This window comes from Sinocyclocheilus grahami, unplaced genomic scaffold (assembly GCF_001515645.1).
Source record: "Sinocyclocheilus grahami isolate Dianchi unplaced genomic scaffold, SAMN03320097.WGS_v1.1 scaffold1246.1, whole genome shotgun sequence".
NCBI lineage: Eukaryota > Metazoa > Chordata > Actinopteri > Cypriniformes > Cyprinidae > Sinocyclocheilus > Sinocyclocheilus grahami.
In genome coordinates, this window is record NW_015506425.1 from 5,576 (window position 1) to 28,401 (window position 22,826).

General features: G+C 36.5%; 2 protein-coding genes across 2 annotated transcripts in view; both read left to right on the forward strand.

Annotated features, from left to right (window-relative positions):
- Positions 1–316: 316 nt before the first annotated feature.
- LOC107568450 (adenylate cyclase type 6-like) lies at positions 317–18,537 on the forward strand (the record flags this gene model as incomplete). Its single annotated transcript, XM_016254419.1, has 19 exons — positions 317–466; positions 918–1,039; positions 1,925–2,036; positions 3,043–3,170; positions 3,261–3,419; positions 4,431–4,572; positions 4,835–4,963; positions 7,097–7,125; positions 7,435–7,582; positions 7,678–7,775; positions 7,875–7,962; positions 8,111–8,227; positions 8,736–8,891; positions 9,084–9,259; positions 10,222–10,373; positions 10,513–10,637; positions 11,068–11,284; positions 11,424–11,548; positions 16,902–18,537. Coding segments are annotated over 19 exons (2,502 nt in total), but the record flags the coding sequence as incomplete, so codon positions are not given.
- A 1,575-nt stretch (positions 18,538–20,112) lies between these two features.
- The window catches only part of LOC107568460 (polypeptide N-acetylgalactosaminyltransferase 6-like), a 12,563-nt gene continuing 9,849 nt past the window's right edge, over positions 20,113–22,826 (forward strand). Inside the window, exons 1-2 of the mRNA XM_016254430.1 lie at positions 20,113–20,352; positions 21,495–21,996. Coding sequence (XP_016109916.1) covers positions 21,521–21,996 — 476 coding nt within the window. The 5' untranslated portion in view covers positions 20,113–20,352; positions 21,495–21,520. The remainder of the gene's footprint in view (positions 20,353–21,494; positions 21,997–22,826) is intronic.

Genomic DNA, 22,826 nt, shown 5'->3' on the forward strand with positions numbered 1-22,826 from the left:
CTGGATGCTTTGCATATTACTGCAGAAAGTAGGCCTAACCCCTTAAACTATTACATGAATTGGTCTTCAGCTGTTTGGGCCATTTCTGTGTGCTCTGTGTTATGTGGTGTGTGTTGTGAAGGTACAGCTTTAATTTAACCAAGCTGTTTAAGTGGGCTAAAAAAATCATGTCTGTGCCTTTAAAAAATTTTTTTAAACCTTTAAAACAAATTGAAACCTGTGGTGATCTTTATCATAGATTGCAAACAAAAATAGTCTAACCTTTTCCACATCCGAAATTCCTCATTTCATTCCTCTTCTCTCTTTCTCTGTGCAGTTATGTGCCAATGCGATGATTTTCCTGTGCACCAACATCATTGGCATCTGCACACACTACCCAGCAGAGGTGTCTCAGAGACAGGCCTTCAAGGAGACCAGAGGATACATCCAAGCCAGAATACACCTTCAGAGAGAGAACCAGCAGCAGGTTGGCAAGCTCTCGAGTACACAAACACACCTACCCACCCGACACTTGTTTACCTCATGAATGTGCATGAAGCATGTTGATAACATGCTGTGCTTTAGCTCTTAGTAAAACCTCGTGAGACTGTAAAACCCTGTGAGAAAAGTTACAACTTTAAATTTATCCTTCAGCCATATACATACAGGCAGACATATTTTGGCCATTGTGTCTTTTTTTATAATAATAATAATAATAATAATAACTGTGTAAATGTATATTGTGTATATATCATACTGTGTAAATGTATATTGTATATATTTATAAACACACACATATACATATGTGTTTGAGTATTTTATCCACAAAAATCTTGATGTTCAGAAAAAGTTCAGTTATGTCAGCTACCCACATATAAGTAGACTGTATGTGTACATATATACACATGCTCACTGGTGTCATCTCAAACCTGATCCAGGAGCGCCTGCTGCTCTCTGTGTTGCCAAGGCACGTTGCCATGGAGATGAAGGCAGACATCAACGCCAAGAAAGAGGATATGATGTTCCACAAGATCTACATCCAGAAGCACGACAATGTCAGGTACACAAATGCCAAGACCAGCACATGGTGTCGTACCATTACGGTTGCCAATGTTGTCCTCACACCTCCAGTATGAGAACCGGCAGTGTTATAACACTCAGTCCGCACGTGATTGAAGCAGGCGACAAGTCTGGATAAAACACAGACACATTAGACACTGATACCGCTTAAGGTTATCTTTCCCAAGGCTGAAGCTATGTTGACTGCTTAAATGCAGATTAGCGTACTCGCTAGTCCTTGAAACGTGACTTTTTAAAATCTTTTTTCCCTTCTTTTTCTGAGGGTCAATTTGGGTTATAGCCGCTTGTTATGATGTACCAGAAGTTACACAATCAATTAACAGAAAGCTGTGTGAAATGATAGCATGCCACTTTAGTAATGCAGTTACGTGTTTGGAGCGTGTGGAATTTAGCGCTTATGAACACATTGTCCTGCATAATCCCAGCCAGCTCGAAGCATCTGTGCTAGGAAAACTTTGGATGTGTGAAAATGCTAAATGTCACAGACTGTGTAGGGATCCTGCTTTCCAAATGTTGTGAATTTGATCAGCCATTTATGAAGGAAACAGCGCCATCTGTTGTCGCATGATAATGCGTCCATGCCGTGTGTCCATTCTGTCATGTCTTAAATTGTAGTTGATGACCATCTATCCTCCTCATGGCTAGGAGGCCTTTAAGGACACCAGCCGAGTCCTGCTTTTTCTAATTGAAGGATGGACTGGAGTATTGAGAGTGGCGACCCTCTATTCAGAAAGTGAACTGAATCAATGGTTTTTGTCGGTTAGCCCATCAAACCAACTTCAGTGACCCAGACAAGGTGCTCTGTGATTATTGATCTCATTTTCTCTGTCTGTCTGTCTTTGTCTTCTGTCTGTTCTCGCGCCAGTATCCTATTTGCAGACATCGAGGGCTTCACCAGTTTGGCGTCTCAGTGCACGGCTCAGGAGCTTGTGATGACCCTTAATGAGCTTTTTGCTCGCTTTGATAAATTGGCTTGGGTAAGTGGACAACATGAATACATTTTTAGTGTTACTATTTTTAAGAACTATTTGTATGTTCACAGTGAGGTTATTAACAGATAGTGACAATAGGTAAGTAGCTATATACATAACGTTTTTGTATTTTTATATATATATATATATATAATTTTAAACTATTGATAGATATATAACTTATTTATGCGTGCATAAAAAAGTGACTTAAGCGACTTAAATTTGTCACTTTTTCACTTTATAAATATAAAGAAGTTTAAAAAAGGGTTAAATAATTTTGCATATTTTTATTGAAGATACATTATCTTCAAACAAGTCATTAAAACAAGTATCTTATGCAGTGTTGCTTCTCATGTTAATTTATATTGTTTTAAAAATGGTGATATTATTGCTGGGAAAAAAAGTCAAGACTAAATAAAATTTATTGCAAAGTAATTTTATTTTTTTACAGTGTGTACTAAGAATGTGCCAGTTTTGCTTTTTTATTCTGGCCAATATTGATGAGCTAATAATTTTTTTTTTTGATGACAGATAACTGTTAAAGTGGCCAATAAAATGTATACTATTTGTGCCATTTTGCCAAAATAGAATGTTTAAAATGTATATAATTTTGTTTCAGAAAATTTCTAATAATAAATTAAGTGAATTTAGGCATCACAACATGTGAAGTATGGATATTTATTTTGACATTTGCTAAAGATTACATTTAACGCGGTTATTAGTGTCATTAAATTATTAGTGTTTTAAATGATCAACTTTATGTGAGCGCTAGATAACAGCAAATGTAATCTTGTAAAAAAAGAGGCATGCACAATTAAATATATGTAATGTCTACTGATAAATTAAAAAACAATTCTCAAGAAACAGCCGATATGCTAATAAAGACCAAATAACAAGCATAAAGCTAACCATGGCAGCCACCCACAAGTATGCTAACATCATAACATCCTATTAGTGAGGATTTCCGCAATAATAGTTGCATAAATGTGCTGTGTTTTGTCTGAATTCTTAGGAAAACCACTGTCTGCGTATCAAGATCCTGGGGGACTGTTATTACTGTGTGTCTGGACTTCCGGAGCCAAGGGCAGATCACGCGCACTGCTGTGTGGAGATGGGAGTGGACATGATTGAGGCCATCTCGTATGTTTTTCTTCACATCATTTTCTATATCGAGCTCTCTTCCTCATCAACACATTTTTCCATTAAAACACACACGTGCTACATGTGCAGATTGGTGCGAGAGGTCACAGGAGTGAACGTGAACATGCGCGTGGGAATACATAGCGGCCGTGTGCACTGCGGGGTGCTCGGCCTACGCAAATGGCAGTTTGATGTCTGGTCCAACGATGTCACACTGGCCAACCAGATGGAGGCGGGAGGTCAAGCAGGGTAAAAGTGAACACCACCCATCAAAAATGTGATCAGTATTAATAAGTTTGATATTTAAACTTGGCTGTAAAGGATGTAGAGATTTGTATTAATGGAATAGTGCACCCAAAAATGAAAATTTAGAATAGGATGTTGTGATGTTAGCATACTTGGATTCACCCTCAGGCCATCCAAAATGTACATGCGTTTATTTCTTCATCTGAACAGATTTGGAGAAATGTAGCATTACATCGCTTGCTCACCAATGGGTCCTCTGCAGTGAATGGGTGCCATCAGAATAAGAGTCCAAACAGCTGATAAAAACATCACAAAAATCCCCAAGTAATCCACGACTCTTGTGAAGCCAATAGCTGTGTGTTTGTAATAAATAAATCCATCATTAAAATAACCTCAACTTCAAACGGGTAAAATAAGGCTAAAATAAGGTTTTAGCATCCTGTTAAAATAAGAGTCATCTGTCTATAATATTACTTTCTGCAGGGAAAACGTCATCTCACCTGAGCACAGGAGAGAAATATGCACAGATTAAGCCACATTTACAAGCGAAAATAGTTCTAAACAAATATGTTGGTGGATTTTGATGTGAGAAGACAACAGGAGATGGACTTTTTAACTGGAGGAAGCATTATTATGGATTATGGACTCAAATTTTGTCCAGAAGAGATGTTAAAATGCCTTGATGGATATGTTTCTTACAAACATGCAGCTTTTCACTTCACAAGACATTAATAGATGTACTGGAGTCGTGTGGGTTACTTGTGGATTGTTGTGAAGCTTTTATCAGCTAATTGAACTCTCATTCTGACGGCACCCATTCACTGCAGATGATCCGTTGGTGAGCAAGTGATGTAATGCTAAATTTCAACAAATCTGTTCCTGTGAAAAAACAAACAAATCTACATCTTGGATGACTTGAGGGCGAGTAAATTTGCAGCAAGTTTTATTTATTTTACATTTTTTTGTGAAATATTCCTTTAAATAGTAAAACTCGAATGTTGTGAATGTTTACAGGCGGATCCACATCACCAAAGCCACACTGCAGTATTTAAATGGTGACTATGAAGTGGAACCAGGTTTTGGAGGGGAGAGAAATGCTTACTTGAAAGACAACAACATCGAGACGTTTTTTGTGCTGGGCTGCAGTCAGAAAAGGGTTAGTCAAATGCAGGCGTATGGCCATTGTTTATATACAAACTCACTGCAAAGATCTTTGCAGCCTGTTCTGATTCCTGCAAATTCACAACCAGGGGATCTCAACTGCATAATATTTGGTGGTGGGGGCTGTGTTTTGTTGTGCCCTGATACAAATGACTGAATATCCCTTTGGGGATCAATAAAGATTCTATTTGTTTGAGTTTGCTGGAGTACGGTTTAATTTCCTGTGTGTGTGTCCTTGTGCCAAATTTCTCTTGCAGAAAGAGGAAAAAGCAATGATGGCTAAGATGCAGCGTGCTAGAGCCAACTCTTCAGAGGGTCTGATGCCGCGGTGGGTTCCTGACCAATCTTTCTCCAGGACTAAAGATTCCAAAGTTTTCAGACAGATGGTGAGCTCTGCTCCATCCGCTCTCACTCTGCCTCTAACAGCTCAAGCCGTCTGATCTCCCCTGCACTTCTTTATGAGTGTAGCAACAAGTCATAATTGAAGCAATTTTCTCCGGAGCTTGGCAGTGCCTATGTGTGAATTGCTTTTTCCCCTTTCCAGGTGATGACTTTTCTGATTTCCATCAGTGTCACACAAAAAAAGCAGGGACGGAAATAGTGTGACAAAGAAATATTGCTTCAGACAGTATTAATACTGAGGGCAAAGAACAAGTGCACAATATGGACAAAACATATTTTTTCAAATAAATGTTTAAATTATTTATTGAGAATTAATTGGTTTTCCAGTAGTTTTATACTGTATGTTAGAAATGCTGTGCTTGTTCGTACGATTTTTTAAAATGAGTTTTTCATGTAAAATCATCTTTAAAATAAAATGAAACAAAATTGAATTTATGAAGTTTGTTTAAAAAACGTTTTGCCTTAAATGAACTTAACCTTAAATAAAAATGTGTGTTCTTTGAAATATGCATACAAAATATATTGTACATTTAAAAAAAAAAAAAATCTTATGGTTTATGTTAAAAACATTTTAGTGTTAGAAAACTTAATTTGATTAAAACACCTTTCAATATATATCCTTTAAAATAATATATAAAATAAAGTTACACTGTTAATTAAACACATTATGTATGTGTGTTTATATATAATATATTCAAAATATACTATAAATTAAAATACAATATATTATCTTAGTTCGCAAGTAAATGTATATAGTTTTTTAATCACTATTTTTGTGTAAAAAAAATACATAAACATCCTTAAAATGATTAAGGCAAAATTATATTTTGAATTAATGAGGTTCATAAATAAAATAGCCACTGGGGTAAGAAAACAAAATTAAAACTTATTTCAATATATTCTTTAAAATTATATGTATACAAAATATTCTGTTAATTAAACATTTTTATGTATTTCTTTATGCATACTGTATTCAATATTTACTATCTATCTATCTATCTATCTATCTATATACAGGTGCATCTCAATAAATTAGAATGTCTTGGAAAAGTTCATTTATTTCAGTAATTCAACTCAAATTGTGAAACTCGTGTATTAAATAAATTCAATGCACACAGACTGAAGTAGTTTAAGTCTTTGGTTCTTTTAATTGTGATGATTTTGGCTCACATTTAACAAAAACCCACCAATTCACTATCTCAACAAATTAGAATACTTCATATTTCATGTAAAATCATCTTTAAAATAAAATGAAACAAAATTGAATTTATGAAGTTTGTTTAAAAAACGTTTTGCCTTAAATGAACTTAACCTTAAATAAAAATGTGTGTTCTTTGAAATATGCATACAAAATATATTGTACATTTAAAAAAAAAAAAAAATCTTATGGTTTATGTTAAAAACATTTTAGTGTTAGAAAACTTAATTTGATTAAAACACCTTTCAATATATATCCTTTAAAATAATATATAAAATAAAGTTACACTGTTAATTAAACACATTATGTATGTGTGTTTATATATAATATATTCAAAATATACTATAAATTAAAATACAATATATTATCTTAGTTCGCAAGTAAATGTATATAGTTTTTTAATCACTATTTTTGTGTAAAAAAAATACATAAACATCCTTAAAATGATTAAGGCAAAATTATATTTTGAATTAATGAGGTTCATAAATAAAATAGCCACTGGGGTAAGAAAACAAAATTAAAACTTATTTCAATATATTCTTTAAAATTATATGTATACAAAATATTCTGTTAATTAAACATTTTTATGTATTTCTTTATGCATGACATTCTAATTTATTGAGATGCACCTGTATATATATATAAACCTAACAGTATGCTAGTATATTATTAGAGAGTTTTGCTTTTCAAGTAAATTTATCTTGTTTTAAGAATTTTTTGATATTTTTCTGGAAAACGAGAACATGAGTTCTCACTCTCTCGCTCTGAATGTAATTTGGAGTCGCTGAGTGTTAATTAAAGCGGCAGTGGCTCTGTGGGGTTGGCTTTGGAGCTGTCTGAGATGAAACCCAGAATGCGTTTTTCTACTTCCACTGTGTTTTTACTGCCCACTGTAACTAATCTACCTGTCTGGTTTCAGGGCATAGATGAAGCCTCCATCAAAGATAAGTGAGTTCTGCTTTTATTTGGACACAAATCCATTCTCTCTGGCTTTGCAGGGGCTTATGGGTTAGATTTCACAGGCTGTTTTCACAATCTGTGAGTCTCTTTAGAATAGAGCCAACATAAAATGAATATTCTAGGTTAGTTTTCAATTCAAGAAAGCAATTTGGGCACCACTAACGCTTATTTTTTTGTAATGGTTCAAAATAGTAGCAAAATAGGGACTGAGATATTGTTTATATATTTTTAATATCAAAAGCTACATTTTATGCCATCACCTTTTTTATCCTGAATACTTTTTGTTACTCTCTCCAGCCGCTGTGCCCAAGAGGCTCTGAACCCAGAGGACGAGGTCGATGAGTTTTTAGGTCGTGCCATTGATGCTCGTAGCATTGACCAGCTGAGGAAAGACCACGTCAAGAAGTTCCTGCTCACATTCCAAACACATTTTCTGGAGAAAAAGGTCCGTAGACGGCTTTGTAAAACTGTACAGCACTCAGAGTACTGAAAAAAAAAAGTCTGAACTGGTAACAGTAACACCATTTTTTGTGCTTTTAGTATTCAAAAAAGGTGGATGATCGTTTTGGTGGTTACGTGGCCTGTACACTCGTCGTCTTCTGCTTTATTGTTTTTATACAAATAATCATATTTCCACAGTGAGTGATGAAGTATTCTTTATAATGAATTTGATTTAATGTTAAGATATATATTTGTTATGTTATATATTGAATGGTGTTGTGTATTTTGTCTTGCAGTACACCGTTAATGCTGGGCATGTTCATCAGCATCTTTATTATTCTCGCCCATGTCCTCTTTATATGTGCCATTTACTCCTGTGTTAAGGTCAGTCACTATCTTCCTTGATCCTTCACATTTGTGCATGTAAAATCTAGACTACATTTTCAAAAAAATTAATGTGCAACTTTTCTAAATGATGCTTTATAGGCGTTTTCTGATTTATTCACAATTTTTCCTCTTGTCTCTCTTTCAGCTTTTCCCAGTTACCTTGCAGACAGTGTCAAAAAGGATTGTTCAGTCCCGTGTCAACAGCACACTCGTTGGAGTCTTTACAATTCTGCTTCTTTTCACCTCTGCCTTCGTTAATATGGTAGGAATTCGATCTGAGACTGTTGCTGGCTGAAAAAAATCTTTGTTAGTTTTTTTTTTCTTTTTCTGTATGTCAGTGTAATTCTACACTAGTATGAGCACTAATTTCCCCAGTTAAGCGGGGCTTTCAAACTCAATTCACTTTCACTTTGATTAATTTTGGATGGATTTTTTATTTATTTATTTATTTATTTCAATAGGTGGAGATGACATCATTCTTCCAGATTTAAAATGAGGAGTGAATTAAAATATAGTTAATATACTCTTCATTTTAAATCTGGAAATGCTGTTGTTGCCATCACCTCCTATTGAAATAATAATAATAATATATAGCTCTGTAAATATTTGATAAATATTTGATATTTGTAGGATTATTAAAAGTTTTAAAATGATTAAATGCTCAATTGAATTAAAATATGAATGAAATTTTAAAGATGTCTTTCCCCCTGATTCCTTACTGGAAACTATATACATATATATCATTTTTAAAATTTTAATTTCTCTGTCAGTTTACCTGTGACCGGGAGGATCTGCTAAAATGTGTGGCGGGACAGTTGAATATTTCTGATTCAGTCACGCTGTGTCTGCTGTATAATCTGACTGGACAAGCAGAGGAACCCCTCTTCTTCTGTCCCGGGCAGCCTTCAACATGTCTTTTACCCGAGGTCAGTGTGTGTGTGACCATCTGTGCATGTATGATGTGTGCACATCAACAGTTTCTTGCTTACTGAGACCCACTGAAAAAAAATGTTTGTAGAATTTATGCAAACTTATGTAAAAAATTATGAGTTTTCCCTTGTTGTCATGGTAACAGTATGACGGCATGTTGAATGATGGTGTTGTTCCTATGCTTCTAGTATTTCACATACAGTGTGCTGCTGACTCTGCTGTGCTGCTCAGTGTTCCTGCACATCAGCAGTATAGGCAAGCTGGTCCTCATGCTCTTCATCCAGGTCTGCTTCCTGCTGCTAGTGGAGTGGCCTCTAGTCACGCTGCTAGACAACGCCGACCTGCTGGTTACCGCCAATGCAATGTGAGTGTTATTTTCAGCAAGCATATAGAGTGGATATGTAAAAAGTCGTCTTGTAAGTCAGTGGCATTAGGTCAGTACTAAAATGACAACAAAAAAAAAACTACAGCATCATCAGTAGTACAGAGTGCCGACTCTACATATACATCTACATATTAATAAAAATGTGTCTGTTAAAATGAAACCGTATTGACAAGACAAAGAGAACTACTTTATTAACTAATTTCTTTTTTATATTTACTTGTAAAAATTAGTTGAGTTGTTGCCCTGCATCATGTTTGTCAACAGTCAACTGTATGAAATGTAAGATGAGGTACAGGTCTGGGGCAGGGCTGGTGCATTCATTAAGTTAAAATATTTTAATTGCGTTATTTTTCCATAACTAATTAAATAACATGCTAAAGCAACAGCCCTAATTATAATTCAAGACATTTCTGTGTCAAAACATATTTTGTGCCTTTTTTGGGGGTTTAAGAACTGCTAAAATGGCCAGTGACTAATACATTATTCACAATCAATATTTGTTCTTTCCCACCTAGAGTTGATCATGACAAAGCCACTATAAGTATAATCATATTGAAAAAGATAAAGACTGCATTTTATCAGTTACCTCTGTTTAAATCTCATGGTAATTTTTTTTTTTTTTTACATTTGAGGACCAATAAATGATGGAAGTCCTAAGAGGCCATGGATTATGATTATTTTTCTTTCTTGTTTTCTCGTGATCTCAACATAAAGAAAGTTGTTTTCTGAGAATTTATTATTCTCGTTATCACAACTTAATATTTTCTTGTGATCTCGACATGACATAAACGTGTTTTTTTTTTACAATGATTGTTTGATCTACTGTAAGTAACAAATTTGACGCTCATCTGATCAACAGATAAAACCTGTGCCACTTATACTAAATGTTGTGGATATGAAGAGAAATATAAGCAGTTGGAGAAGATCAAAACTATTGGTAGTACTTACATGGCAGCATCTGGATTGAACGACTCGACGTATGACAAAGAGGGCCGCACACACATTCTAGCTCTTGCTGACTATGCCATGAGGCTACGAGAACAGATGAAGTACATCAACGAACACTCATTCAACAACTTTCAGATGAAGATAGGTAAGTAGGTCTTTACCGTGAACTTTGCCTGATATATATTTAACTTTGAAAGTGCAAAGACAATTTATGAATTGGCCTGCAGACTCAGAGGCTTAGGAGTTTGTTAGAGCAGACAATGACAAATGTATTTTTACCACAGGTTTGAACATTGGGCCAGTGGTTACTAGTGTGATTGGAGCCAGAAAGCCTCAGTATGACATATGGGGCAACACAGTGAATGTGGCCAGTCGCATGGACAGCACAGGTGTTCCTGATCATATCCAGGTAACCACAACATAATAAACTCTTTGCTTATACAAGACTATTTTTGGCAAAACACAGCTTAGAGTCCCCCATTAATTTCCATCTACAAAAGTGTAACACTATACATCAGTTACTATGTTCAACATTGTATTTATAAAGATGGTGCTGCCCTCTCTCTATGAAAGCATATGGGTAGCAAAATTCATTTTGAAATGTAATTTGCAAAATGACAATGCAATATGTAAAATGGCAATGTATTTCTGTATTTAAATGTACATTTTCCCATACATATGTGCAACATTTAGTGCAAAATGAAAATTAAATTATATAATTTACATTTGTAATTTCCTACACTAGTTTTAATATGTAAATTAAAAACATATTTTAACGCTTTATAAGTTGCAAAATTAAAATGAAATTGTATTTAATTGTATTTACCCAAATTGATTAGATATGTTTAACATGTATTTCTGAAGAGAAATATAAGCAGTTGGAGAAGATCAAAACTATTGGTAGTACTTACATGGCAGCATCTGGATTGAACGACTCGACGTATGACAAAGAGGGCCGCACACACATTCTAGCTCTTGCTGACTATGCCATGAGGCTACGAGAACAGATGAAGTACATCAACGAACACTCATTCAACAACTTTCAGATGAAGATAGGTAAGTAGGTCTTTACCGTGAACTTTGCCTGATATATATTTAACTTTGAAAGTGCAAAGACAATTTATGAATTGGCCTGCAGACTCAGAGGCTTAGGAGTTTGTTAGAGCAGACAATGACAAATGTATTTTTACCACAGGTTTGAACATTGGGCCAGTGGTTACTAGTGTGATTGGAGCCAGAAAGCCTCAGTATGACATATGGGGCAACACAGTGAATGTGGCCAGTCGCATGGACAGCACAGGTGTTCCTGATCATATCCAGGTAACCACAACATAATAAACTCTTTGCTTATACAAGACTATTTTTGGCAAAACACAGCTTAGAGTCCCCCATTAATTTCCATCTACAAAAGTGTAACACTATACATCAGTTACTATGTTCAACATTGTATTTATAAAGATGGTGCTGCCCTCTCTCTATGAAAGCATATGGGTAGCAAAATTCATTTTGAAATGTAATTTGCAAAATGACAATGCAATATGTAAAATGGCAATGTATTTCTGTATTTAAATGTACATTTTCCCATACATATGTGCAACATTTAGTGCAAAATGAAAATTAAATTATATAATTTACATTTGTAATTTCCTACACTAGTTTTAATATGTAAATTAAAAACATATTTTAACGCTTTATAAGTTGCAAAATTAAAATGAAATTGTATTTAATTGTATTTACCCAAATTGATTAGATATGTTTAACATGTCCAAGCAAAAACTGTAGCAAAATTATCATTTAAATGCCATTTTTCCTAAATGCATTTAGACTTACGGATAGGACACTTGGGACTGCATTTTCATCGTGATATTGCGTGATAATTGTAGCAAAATGCAGCATGAATTTCAAAATGCATTCTGGAGCCAAATGTGCAGCAAAATGGTAGCAAAAATAGGGATTTAAATGTCTTTTATTTTTCTTAAATGCATTGACACTTACACTTAAGACGTTTAAATTGCATTTTCATTAAATACCCTGCGATAATGTAGTTTAAAGGGGTCATATGACGTTGCTAAAAAGAACATTATTTGGTGTAATGCAATGTGTTAATGCGGTTTAAGGTTAAAAAAACACATTATTTTCCACATACTGTACAGTGTACATTATTGTTGCTCCTCTATGCCCCGCCTTTCTGAAACACGTCGATTTTTACAAAGCTCATCGTTCTGAAAAGCGAGGTGTGCTCTGATTGGCCAGCTATCCAGTGCGTTGTGATTGGCCAAATACCTCAAGCGTGTGACGGAATTGACCTATCAGTAAGCCCCGCCCCCCTTAGTTACTGTTGATCACTCTGACAAACAAATGGAGTTGCTCACTGTCTTACAATGACAGTTGTCAGTGAAAACCTTCTTCCGAGGTGTTTCTGATAAATTTGGGACACAGATGGACCTTCAAGTGAGACTTAAATATGCCATGGAGAGATATATAAAAGATAATAAAATAATATGTAAAACTCAAAATTAATTGCATTGCCTATCCTCTCAGAATAACTGGAATTAGTGTTACAAGTACCCTAGGCGCATAATTTTTCCAGTTTTGTAGCATAAATACCATTAAACCAGTGCGAGATTCGGATCTTCCAATGTTTCTCTATGGCGCTGAAACTGAAAGATGTCTGAGTTCCACTCCCCGTGCAACTGATACTCGACTACCATTGGCTCATCTGCATTCGAGGGGAGGGGCTTACCGGCGCGACGAAACAAAAACAATAACACCATTACAAACGAGGCATTTGTTGCATCCAGTGGGGACATAATTACTGATTATAATGACTTATACTGTCTTTTTACACGTTGCGTTGCATATAGCGCCACTTAAACATAACACCATGTCTGCATTTGTGATCGGAGAAACGACAAACAACAAGTGTTACTCTACACTGCTCAAAACTCGCGTTTGAATCATCAGTGGCAAATCCTTTAAATATGAAAACGTACTTACAGGCTGTGACAGATTGCCAGACTGTCCTTGCAAAGTTGGAATTGCCCCACTTTATAGAAACAGCCTTTGTGTGTAGACGGCATTGCAGGCTACTTTCCCAGGTTCAGGAAACAGTCCTCCATTAAATGCGCTGCACACACTTGAATATTTGGTTCGAACTGTTCTGGAACAGTGTTGTAAATACAACTTAACCACTGATTTGTAGTGTCCTCTTTTGGATGACCAAACAAAGTAGTTTCGCTTTCACAACGAAACACAGCGCCTTCACGACATGGCGGCAGCGGCAGCAACAATACTACAGCGAGAATCAAAGTTACGCCTTCTTTCTTTACGTGAAAATTTGGGCGGTGTTATGCAAATCTTCCCACACAGTGACGTAGACATGTGGGGGCGTGTTTAAACGAGGCATTTTAGGAGGGTGTGGACGAGTCTTAACTTTTATACAGAATATCTCTTTGGGTTTGGGACTTTAGTCTTTGCAACTTTAGGGATCTTATCTATGCACTAACAGCTTGTAACACTCCAAAGAGAAACGAAAACTTGAAATCGCATCATATGACCCCTTTAAGTCAATGTGGATTTGAAAATGCATTCCGAGCCAATCACGCCCCTAACCTGTCAATCATTACATCAAGGCAGGTCTCGGCAACAAGACGCACAATACGTCAATATTCCCCATTAACCAAACGCTTTTCCCCTGCCTCAACATCTCTCACTGTTTACACTCCGACTGATACACATAAGCAAGCAGACAGTGCAATTCTACACTTTTACCTATTTGCCACCATACTTTATTCTTCTCCTATAATGGATCACGTGTCCCCGAGCACCTAAGTGTTGCAGGTGCGTCGCACATCTCACTGTCTGCACGCTGAGTGATGCATGTAAGTAAATAGTACAATTCTAACGTTACACTTATTTACCACCTTACATTATATTTTGTTCCTCTCTTTTAATCCGTAATATAGCGCGTGTTCCGTGGCACCTGAATGTCACATGCCTGCCACAAGAGCTCTCACTTTTTACAGCCACCGGACACTGCGATTGAAGCCCGTGATTTTTAATATTAAGTTATCTGACTTTGGCTGTTGCATGTTCTGTGACAGCTGCATCTAGATCGGACTGGTGAAGTGTCATCTGGGGCAGGCAGGAGTAGCAGCGTTTTCTGTATGGTCACGGGCATCAACCGGAGTGTAAACAGACTGAGAGATCTTAAGACATGCTCGACGCTTAGGTGCCACAGGACGTGCGCTCTATTATGGGTTAGAAGAGAGGAAGGCAACACCGTAGGCGCGGAAAGTGGGGGTGCTGCAGCACCCCCTGATTTTTTCTGTGGGCAACTGTTTAACTGTTGGGAATAAAAACAAAAACAAATCGGAGTGTCTATTTTCACTAAGTGCAAATAGCCCGCCTTGTTGGCAGAGGCAATTTACACTAACTCCACTCACCAACATGTGATGGGGCTAGTCAACATTACAAAAGACGGTCGTCAATCGTCAGATTCAGTGGCATAGATGGTAAAGCATTTATTATACTCTTTTTGACATGATCGACCCGGGTTCGAATCTGCCTTTTGGTGAACTTTTTTTCTCCCTTTTCAAATTCCAAATCACATCAGAAAAGCATTTATTTTTTATAAAAATTAAGGAAATATTCAAAAAGTTGAAAATAAAGTATCGGGTAGGGTTAGGGTAGGTGTAGGGAGGGCTTTTGTCCCAATAAGGTGGCATCCATTTAATAATTTGAATTAAAATTAAAATTTACACTCTTAAGTTATATATATTATATTATATTATTGCATACTGTTTTATAATGTATTATAATGCTGAGGTGCAGATAATTGCCACTATTTGCAATAAGTTATTAACAGAATATCCTGCTATTTTAACATAGTATAAATAGAATCTATAGCTATTTGCACTTACTTTTACATTACATTTAGACATTTAGCAGACGCTTTTATCCAAAGTGACTTACAAATGAGGACAATGGAAGCAAACAAAAGAGCAATGATATGCAAGTGTTATAACAAGTCTCGGTTAGCTTAATGCAGTACACGTAGCAAGGTTTTTTTTTTTTTTTAAATCATATAATAAATAAAAAGAAAACAGATAGAATAGAAAAAGAATAGAACAAGCTAGTGTTAGAGGCCTTTTTTGCTTTTGTTAATTGTATAATAAATAAAAAGAAAACAAATAGATAGAATGCAAAAAGATTAGAGAAGCAAATGTTTGCAATTGTCCAGCCTGGACAGAACAAGAGCTTGAACAAGGAGTTGTGAAGCATGTTCCGAAAGAAAGGGCCTGATATTCTTGATGTTGAATGAAGCAAATCTGCAGGACCGGGCAGTTTTAGCAATGTGTAACTTAGTGTAAGTAGCCTCTATCGCGGCCCCCACGCGTACAGCACCCCCAACCTAAAACATCTTCCCGCGCCCCTGACTATGGTTAATTATTCATATTTCCCATGAGCTGATTCGTTACAGTGTCTACACGACAACTGTCATGTCCGGTGTAGCCATGGTGTAAGGTGGCAAGTAAATAAGTGTAGAATTGCACTGTCTATTTGCTTATGTGCATCAGTCGGAGTGTAAACAGTGAGAGATGCTGAGGTGAAAACCGTTTGGTTAATGGGGAATATTGACCTATTGTGTGTCTTGTGGCCGAGTCCCGCCTTGATGAGTGACAGGTTGGGTGCGTGATCGACTCAGAATGCATTTTCAAATGAAAATGAAAATGCAATTGAAACATCTTAAGTGTAAATAAAAGAGACATAAAATGCATTTAAGAAAAATAAAAGACATTTAAATCACCATTTTTTGCTACCATTTTGCTGCACATTTGGCTCAGAATGCATTTTGAAATTCACACAGCATTTTGCTACAATTATCACGCAGTCCCAAGTGTCCTACCCGTAAGTCTAAATGCATTTAGGAAAATGGCATTTAAATGATAATTTTGCTATAGTTTTTGCTTGGACAATTTTTAAACATATAATCAATTTGGGTAATACATTTTCATTTTAGTTTTGCAACTTATAAAGCATTAAAATAAGTTTTTAATTTACATATTAAAACTAGTGTAGGAAATGGCAAATCTAAATTATATAATTGAATTTTAATTCTGCACTAAACGTTGCACATATGTATGGGAAAATGTCAATTTAAATAAAGAAATGCATTGCCATTTTACATATTGCATTGTCATTTTGCATATTACATTTCAAAATGAGTTTTGCTGCCCATATGCTTCCATATCTCTCTTCATGTTACTGCAATTGCAGTTCAGAATTGCAAGTTTTTTGTGACTTTTTAGGTTTTAGCTACTTTCTATTCCAGTTAAATGTGTAGAATTAATGATAAGTAAGCAAGGCTTAAGTTGATTTCCCTGAAAAGTGTAAACACTGACTCTGTGGCTGTTAAAAAACATTGCTTTGTTTGTTTGAGCATCCCGACCAGCCTGGCATAGCAACATTGGTTTAACCAATGGCCTGAGTTTGGGGCATGTATGGCTTGCATCTGTTTATCCAACCAATGGCAGACAGTTGAATTGGCCATTTGAAAACTAACTTTATTTTTGCAATTCCCTTTGGTGCTGCAGAAAAACCTTTAAGTTTTTGGCTAATTAGAATTCAGTGTGTAATGAAAAGCTTATGATATTGTTCTTTATTCCTACAGGTGACCACTGACTTATACCATGTACTAGAAAGGAAGGGCTACCAGCTGGAGTGCCGTGGACTGGTGAAAGTGAAGGGGAAAGGAGATATGACCACTTATTTCCTCAACAGTGGTCCTGTCTGCAGTTAACACTGACCAAATGCCTCTCAATGCACTGAAATGAAGGAAGGACAACAAAAGGCTCTGAACGGGATTTGAGCAGATCCAAATATAACCACTCACAAGTTTTCTAGCTCACAAGCATTAGTTGGGCATGTGTGGTATTTATATATGCACCTATTGGGAATAATGAGGTACGCTCTACCTGAAAGATTTAATGAAGAACTGTTGCCTTAGAGAAGACATTGAAGAAAGTTTGGTTTTCTTTTTTATTTTGTGGGAAAGACTTCTTCCATACCAAAATTTTAATTCTTTATTTATTTTGACAGGTTTTAAACCATGTAAATAAAAAATGATTATATATGCAAGCATCAAGAAGCAAGAAGAAACTGACCAAAGAACAAATGATTTGATATAGGAACACTACACACGCCATGTAAACTGTTTGCAATGTCCAAACAAGTGTTATTCTTTTGTCTGGCTTTCCTTTTTTGGCCTCATGCCACTCTCTACCACATCGTATTCTATTATAAACACTAAAGCAAAAAACATCTGTCTTCATTGAAGGCCTTAGAAACAGGAATCCTAATACAAGTGACTTGTATTTACAGTTCGTATGATTTATGAGTGATCAACATGTTTTTCCCTTTTAGTATTTGTGTACAAAAGAGGTAAATGAAGGACGAGAATGGCATTGGACAAATTTTCCTTGGTCATTTGTTCATTTATGTGTGTGGACGGTGTGTAAATGTGTGTCTGTTATCTTTAAAAGGACATAATAGCTCACTGTGAGGTTTATAAAATGAATTTAAAATAGCCATTTTGCCGGATTAAGTGCTAATTAGATTAAATTCTTTGCATTTATGTGTTCAATTGATAACTGATGTAATTTCCCTTTCATTTGAGTTCATAAATGTGTTACACAAATTTCAAGTCTTAATTCATTCCTGTATAAATCAATGAAAAAAATGAACATAAATATGACCAAGACCTCATATAATTCCAGCACAGTATGGTCAGCAACGGTATAGTCTTCTTAAGACCCTTGTAAATATGTGTAAATGTGCTGAGAGGCCTGTTGGGCTTAGTGGTTGCTGACAAATGTGGCTGGACTGCAAAGTTGTTTGTCTGACAGTGTTCAGCATTAGTCAATTTCAGCATTTCCTCATGAACGCTCTTAGTCATTCTTGCACATTTGTCAACATTATTTAAAAATTATGCAATTACCAGTCAAACGCATAGGTTAGCACTGCTGCAGAGTATTTTTGCCATATTTCTGAATTTTCCATTCCTACTGTATAGATGCATCTTGATGATTGTGTTGCAAGAAACATCCTTCTCCGTCCTTAACATGAATTTCCCAATATGAATGTACATGTATGTTTAACATTCTCACTTTGTCATAGACATCAAATCACACACGGTTTTTAGTTTAAATATGTTTGTGGTACATGGACCTTTCAGGACCCTTTTCATTAAAAGGTGGCAAATCAATAAATTGGGTGTTTTTGTAAGAATGATGTCTCAATACCATATCCACCCAACACTAGTTTGTGCAATTTGTCATTTATTTCTTCTCATTTGAATTACATGTGGACATACAGGCCAAAGTCAGAATAAGCTGGACAAAAAGGTTAAATATCAGGCACTTTCCACAAATATGGTATAAAAAATGAACCTAACATACTTTTTTTTTTAACAAGTGGTCAGTGAAAGCATAACATTCAGAAGTAAAGTTGACTGTCAACCGCAGGAGGCCAAGCTAAATTTGATTGTTAATTTTCACCATAAATTCATAGCAAAATATGTCACTCAGCTACATATAACTTACATATGACGTTTTTAGTCATTAAAATTATTTAACAATTAAATATGATTTCAACAGATTGCTCGGTTTATTTTATGTTAGCTATTTTATTGAACATAAATGTAACAGACTAGTGTACACTATTTGGAGTGTGCCATTTGTTAAAAGGTTTCCTTTTATTTTACTGTACATCAAAAGAATGTAATACCTCAAAACTAAGCCATCAGGTAGACAGACAGGCCATTGTTGGGTGTGAGTGGCTCTAGTGATTGTTGTGTTAATGGCCTCTTCTCTTTGTTCATGCTCAGCTTGGTGTCTTTTCTTCAAGTAGCAGCAGCCTCATGTCAGACGATAGTTTGTAATCACGATTCTCTCCTACAGAAGTACCGACCCCATTTCCTCTTGGCCTGGCTTTCTCAAATGTCTGAATAAATCTGTATTCGGTTACACGTACGCGACACAAGAGGCATTGAATTTAAATGCATCCCAGTTAATAATTTATTTCTGTTGAGGTATAGTTTGTTACCACATCCTTTCCTGAGCCTTAATTAAGTAATCAACGTCATCCAATTTTACGATTCTCTCCTACAGAAGTACCGACCCCATTTCCTCTTGGCCTGGCTTTCTCAAATGTCTGAATAAATCTGTATTCGGTTACACGTACGCGACACAAGAGGCATTGAATTTAAATGCATCCCAGTTAATAATTTATATCTGTTGAGGTATAGTTTGTTACCACATCCTTTCCTGAGCCTTAATTAAGTAATCAACGTCATCCAATTTCAGACAAGTGCAAAGCAACACTGAAATTCCCCTACACGTTTAACAGCACTTTCAACAGTTAAAACTGATTTGTGTGAAAAATCTATGATCCCACAATTGAAATGATGTGGTGACCGAATCGCTGTTTTTGAATGAATCTTTAAAGTGAATCATTCCCGTTCACTTCCATGTACTGAATCGTTTTGGTTCACTGAATCTCCCCTTCGAAGCGTGTCCGGTTAGTCACTCGTGGGGGAGATGCTTGTGATGCTTAGGCTAAACTATTTTAGCCGGTTTTGACACGCAAAACGATTCTTTGTTTTGAACGAATCGGGTGATGAATCCTTCGGTGACAAATAAAGACATGTAACTACCTACTCGCGTACGGATGTAGCCTACAGCAAACCGCAGAAAGTATCCGTGAAGGAATCTTTTTGGTGAACACGAACACATTCAATAGAGTCGAATCACTGAGATGAATCAAAATCCCCATCATCACTAGAAGGAAGACCCGGCTTTAGGACCCAGATGACTCGCAATCATTTGAACGCATGGCACCTGTTGCGTTCAAAGGGAAGCCGGGAGGCCAGTGCTGCTGGTCGCGTGAAACCCTCGCGCGCTTAGTCAACCCAATATCTCTAAAACGCGAAGTTACAGAGTAACAACATCTGTCTACCGACTCTCGCAGCTGAAACAAACAGTGCCGCGGTAGATTAGGAAACACGTATTTATCTATATTATCTGCTTCTGGGAGAAACACACGACTGACTGAAATTATTACAGGTAAGCTTTGAAAATGTAATTAAATGAGTGCTTTATTTGTTTCGCGTCATGTCTGTTGTCAACGAAATCTAACCTCGGCGTATCTTCCTCTCCTCCTTGTCATGAGCGGGTTTCATCTTTATTGTTAATGGCACACAAAAGCTCGTTCGTCGTACATTATCCTCATTTATTCGAAAATAAGGCTTCTAGAAGACCGTGAAAGATTGAAATCGGTGTCATGCTGTAATTATTTTAACCATTATATATGCTTGGCTCACTTCCTTCTCTATTCCGTTAAGTTTCGCTTAGTTGTCATGTTGCTTGGCATGGTTTTTTTTGTTTAAACTTTAAGGAAGTGCTTGGGGTTTGCGAAATTTGCGAAACACAAAGACCATTCAGCAGCGAAGGAAAAATGCGGTTTAACCAGTATATGCTACTTCATAATTTTAGGTTGATGAAAATATCCATATAAGCTCTGACTCAGTTTTAATGCAGGAGAACCAGTTTTAGTTTGAAAGATTGAGAAAGTCTGAACACCTACGCAGAAGTTGGCCTGACTGTCTCTGGTGGCCATTAACCCGCCTTGGGATTTGTGATGTAGATGTTTTTAAATAGACTGGTTCCATGGGCACTGAGGTTACTGATTCATTTAACACCATATGTTCCATTGTCCTCACATTCCCTATTTTAAAGCAATTACTTGACGTTAAAATGCAAGAATGATAGTGCTTTAAATTGGCCAGTCCTCAAGATGACCATTAAACTCCTTCCGAGCAGTTGGTGAGATCCAGATCCTGTTCAGTTAGTCAGATCACAGGCAACGTGTCACAGTTGTGAAGTGTATTTATGCAAAGCTTCCAAAACCACCCATTAAGTGTAGTGGGAGTGTGCGTGAGCCACCTGCTGCCACGTGGATCCAGCAGGGTGAAGGAAGGATCAGGTGCAGAAGGGTGTTTGTTGTCAGGTGAGGTTTGTTTGCTCTGTTGCTGTGCTCCATGTGAGAGTCGACAGTGCAGGCTTTCACTGCTAATTAAGCGTGGGACATGGCTTGCTTTGTTGTGGAGTTTGTGTAAATAAACAATTTTATTATGGTTCTTTTTTTTTTCATTTTGGTGGTGATTTTTGTTTTTCCTTCATAAGTGATTTTTGGTCTGTTTTCACAGTTTGGTGACTGAGATTGGCCAACAGAATGCGTCTGAGGCGTCGTCTCTCCCCCCTAAAGCTTACTGTTCTGGGCGGCACTGTTTTCATGGTGATTCTGGTGGTGCTCCAGAGGGACGTTGGCAGTGGTTCACTTCAGGACCCCTGGCTGCAAGATCTCTCCAACAAAAAGGAAAGGGTATTTGAGATGGTCCGTGGGGCGGTTAACAACTTCGCCTTCCAGATCGGTGCCCCGCAGCCCCCATCGGTGGGAGTGCTGCCCACCCCGAACCGAAACTGCCCCTCGGGTTTCTACACTCAGGTGGATCTCAAACCGTGGATCGAGAGACCTCCTGAGGACACTCAAGCACCGGGAGCCAATGGCGCAGCCTTCCAGAAAGCCAGCATGACTGCAGAGGAGGAGAAGGAAAAGCAGGAGGGCATGACCAGGCACTGCTTTAACCAGTTTGCCAGTGACCGAATCTCCTTGCACCGAAGTCTTGGAGATGACACCCGTCCCCCCGAGTAAGAATGGGCACATTGTTTGGCATCATGAGAAAATGTGGAATACAAACAATTCATTCAATTCAGCATTTATAATTCAGCCATTATAATGATTCCCTTCATAGGTTAAAGTTAGGCAGCACTCATGACGTGTGTTATGTTTGCTGGCATTTTAGATGCCTTTTAATTTACGTTGACTCATTTGATCTGTTTACACAGAAACATGAAGGTGCAGATTTATCTGTTGATTTAAGGGCTGGGGCTAAGGCCCTATGAATGCTGCCCAAACACTAATTGTAGATTAGAGTCTTTACTGTTTTGCTGCTTTTGCAGTTTCTAATCACACCTTCACCTGTTGCATCACTGAGCAATAGGTTGACGTGTTATGTTTCATTTAGAATCTTATTATATTTAAACACTGTGTTGAGTAAAGTGCCTTGAGCAATTTGCATACGTCCTCAAATTTATAATACTGATAATTACAATGTTTAAATGTGTATTTTGGGAATTGTGCCTTAGAATATTACCTTCAACTTAAGGCATGTATGTTTGTCAGGGTTATTATAGTTAACTAAAAATAAACCAAAAAAGGCTTTCATTACTTTCATTAAAAAACTGAAGTGAAATATAAAAGAAACTTAATTTATTTACACTAGAAAGCAAGATGGCTTTTCGCATTTACATTTAGTTTAACATGATATACTAAATAACAAAAAATAAATAAAATTATAGATATAATTAAACTAAAACTACATTATATATGTAATTTAATTATATCTAAAATTTATTTTGTTATTTTAGTATATCATGTTAAACTAAATGTAAATGAGAAAAGTCATCTCTCTCTCTAT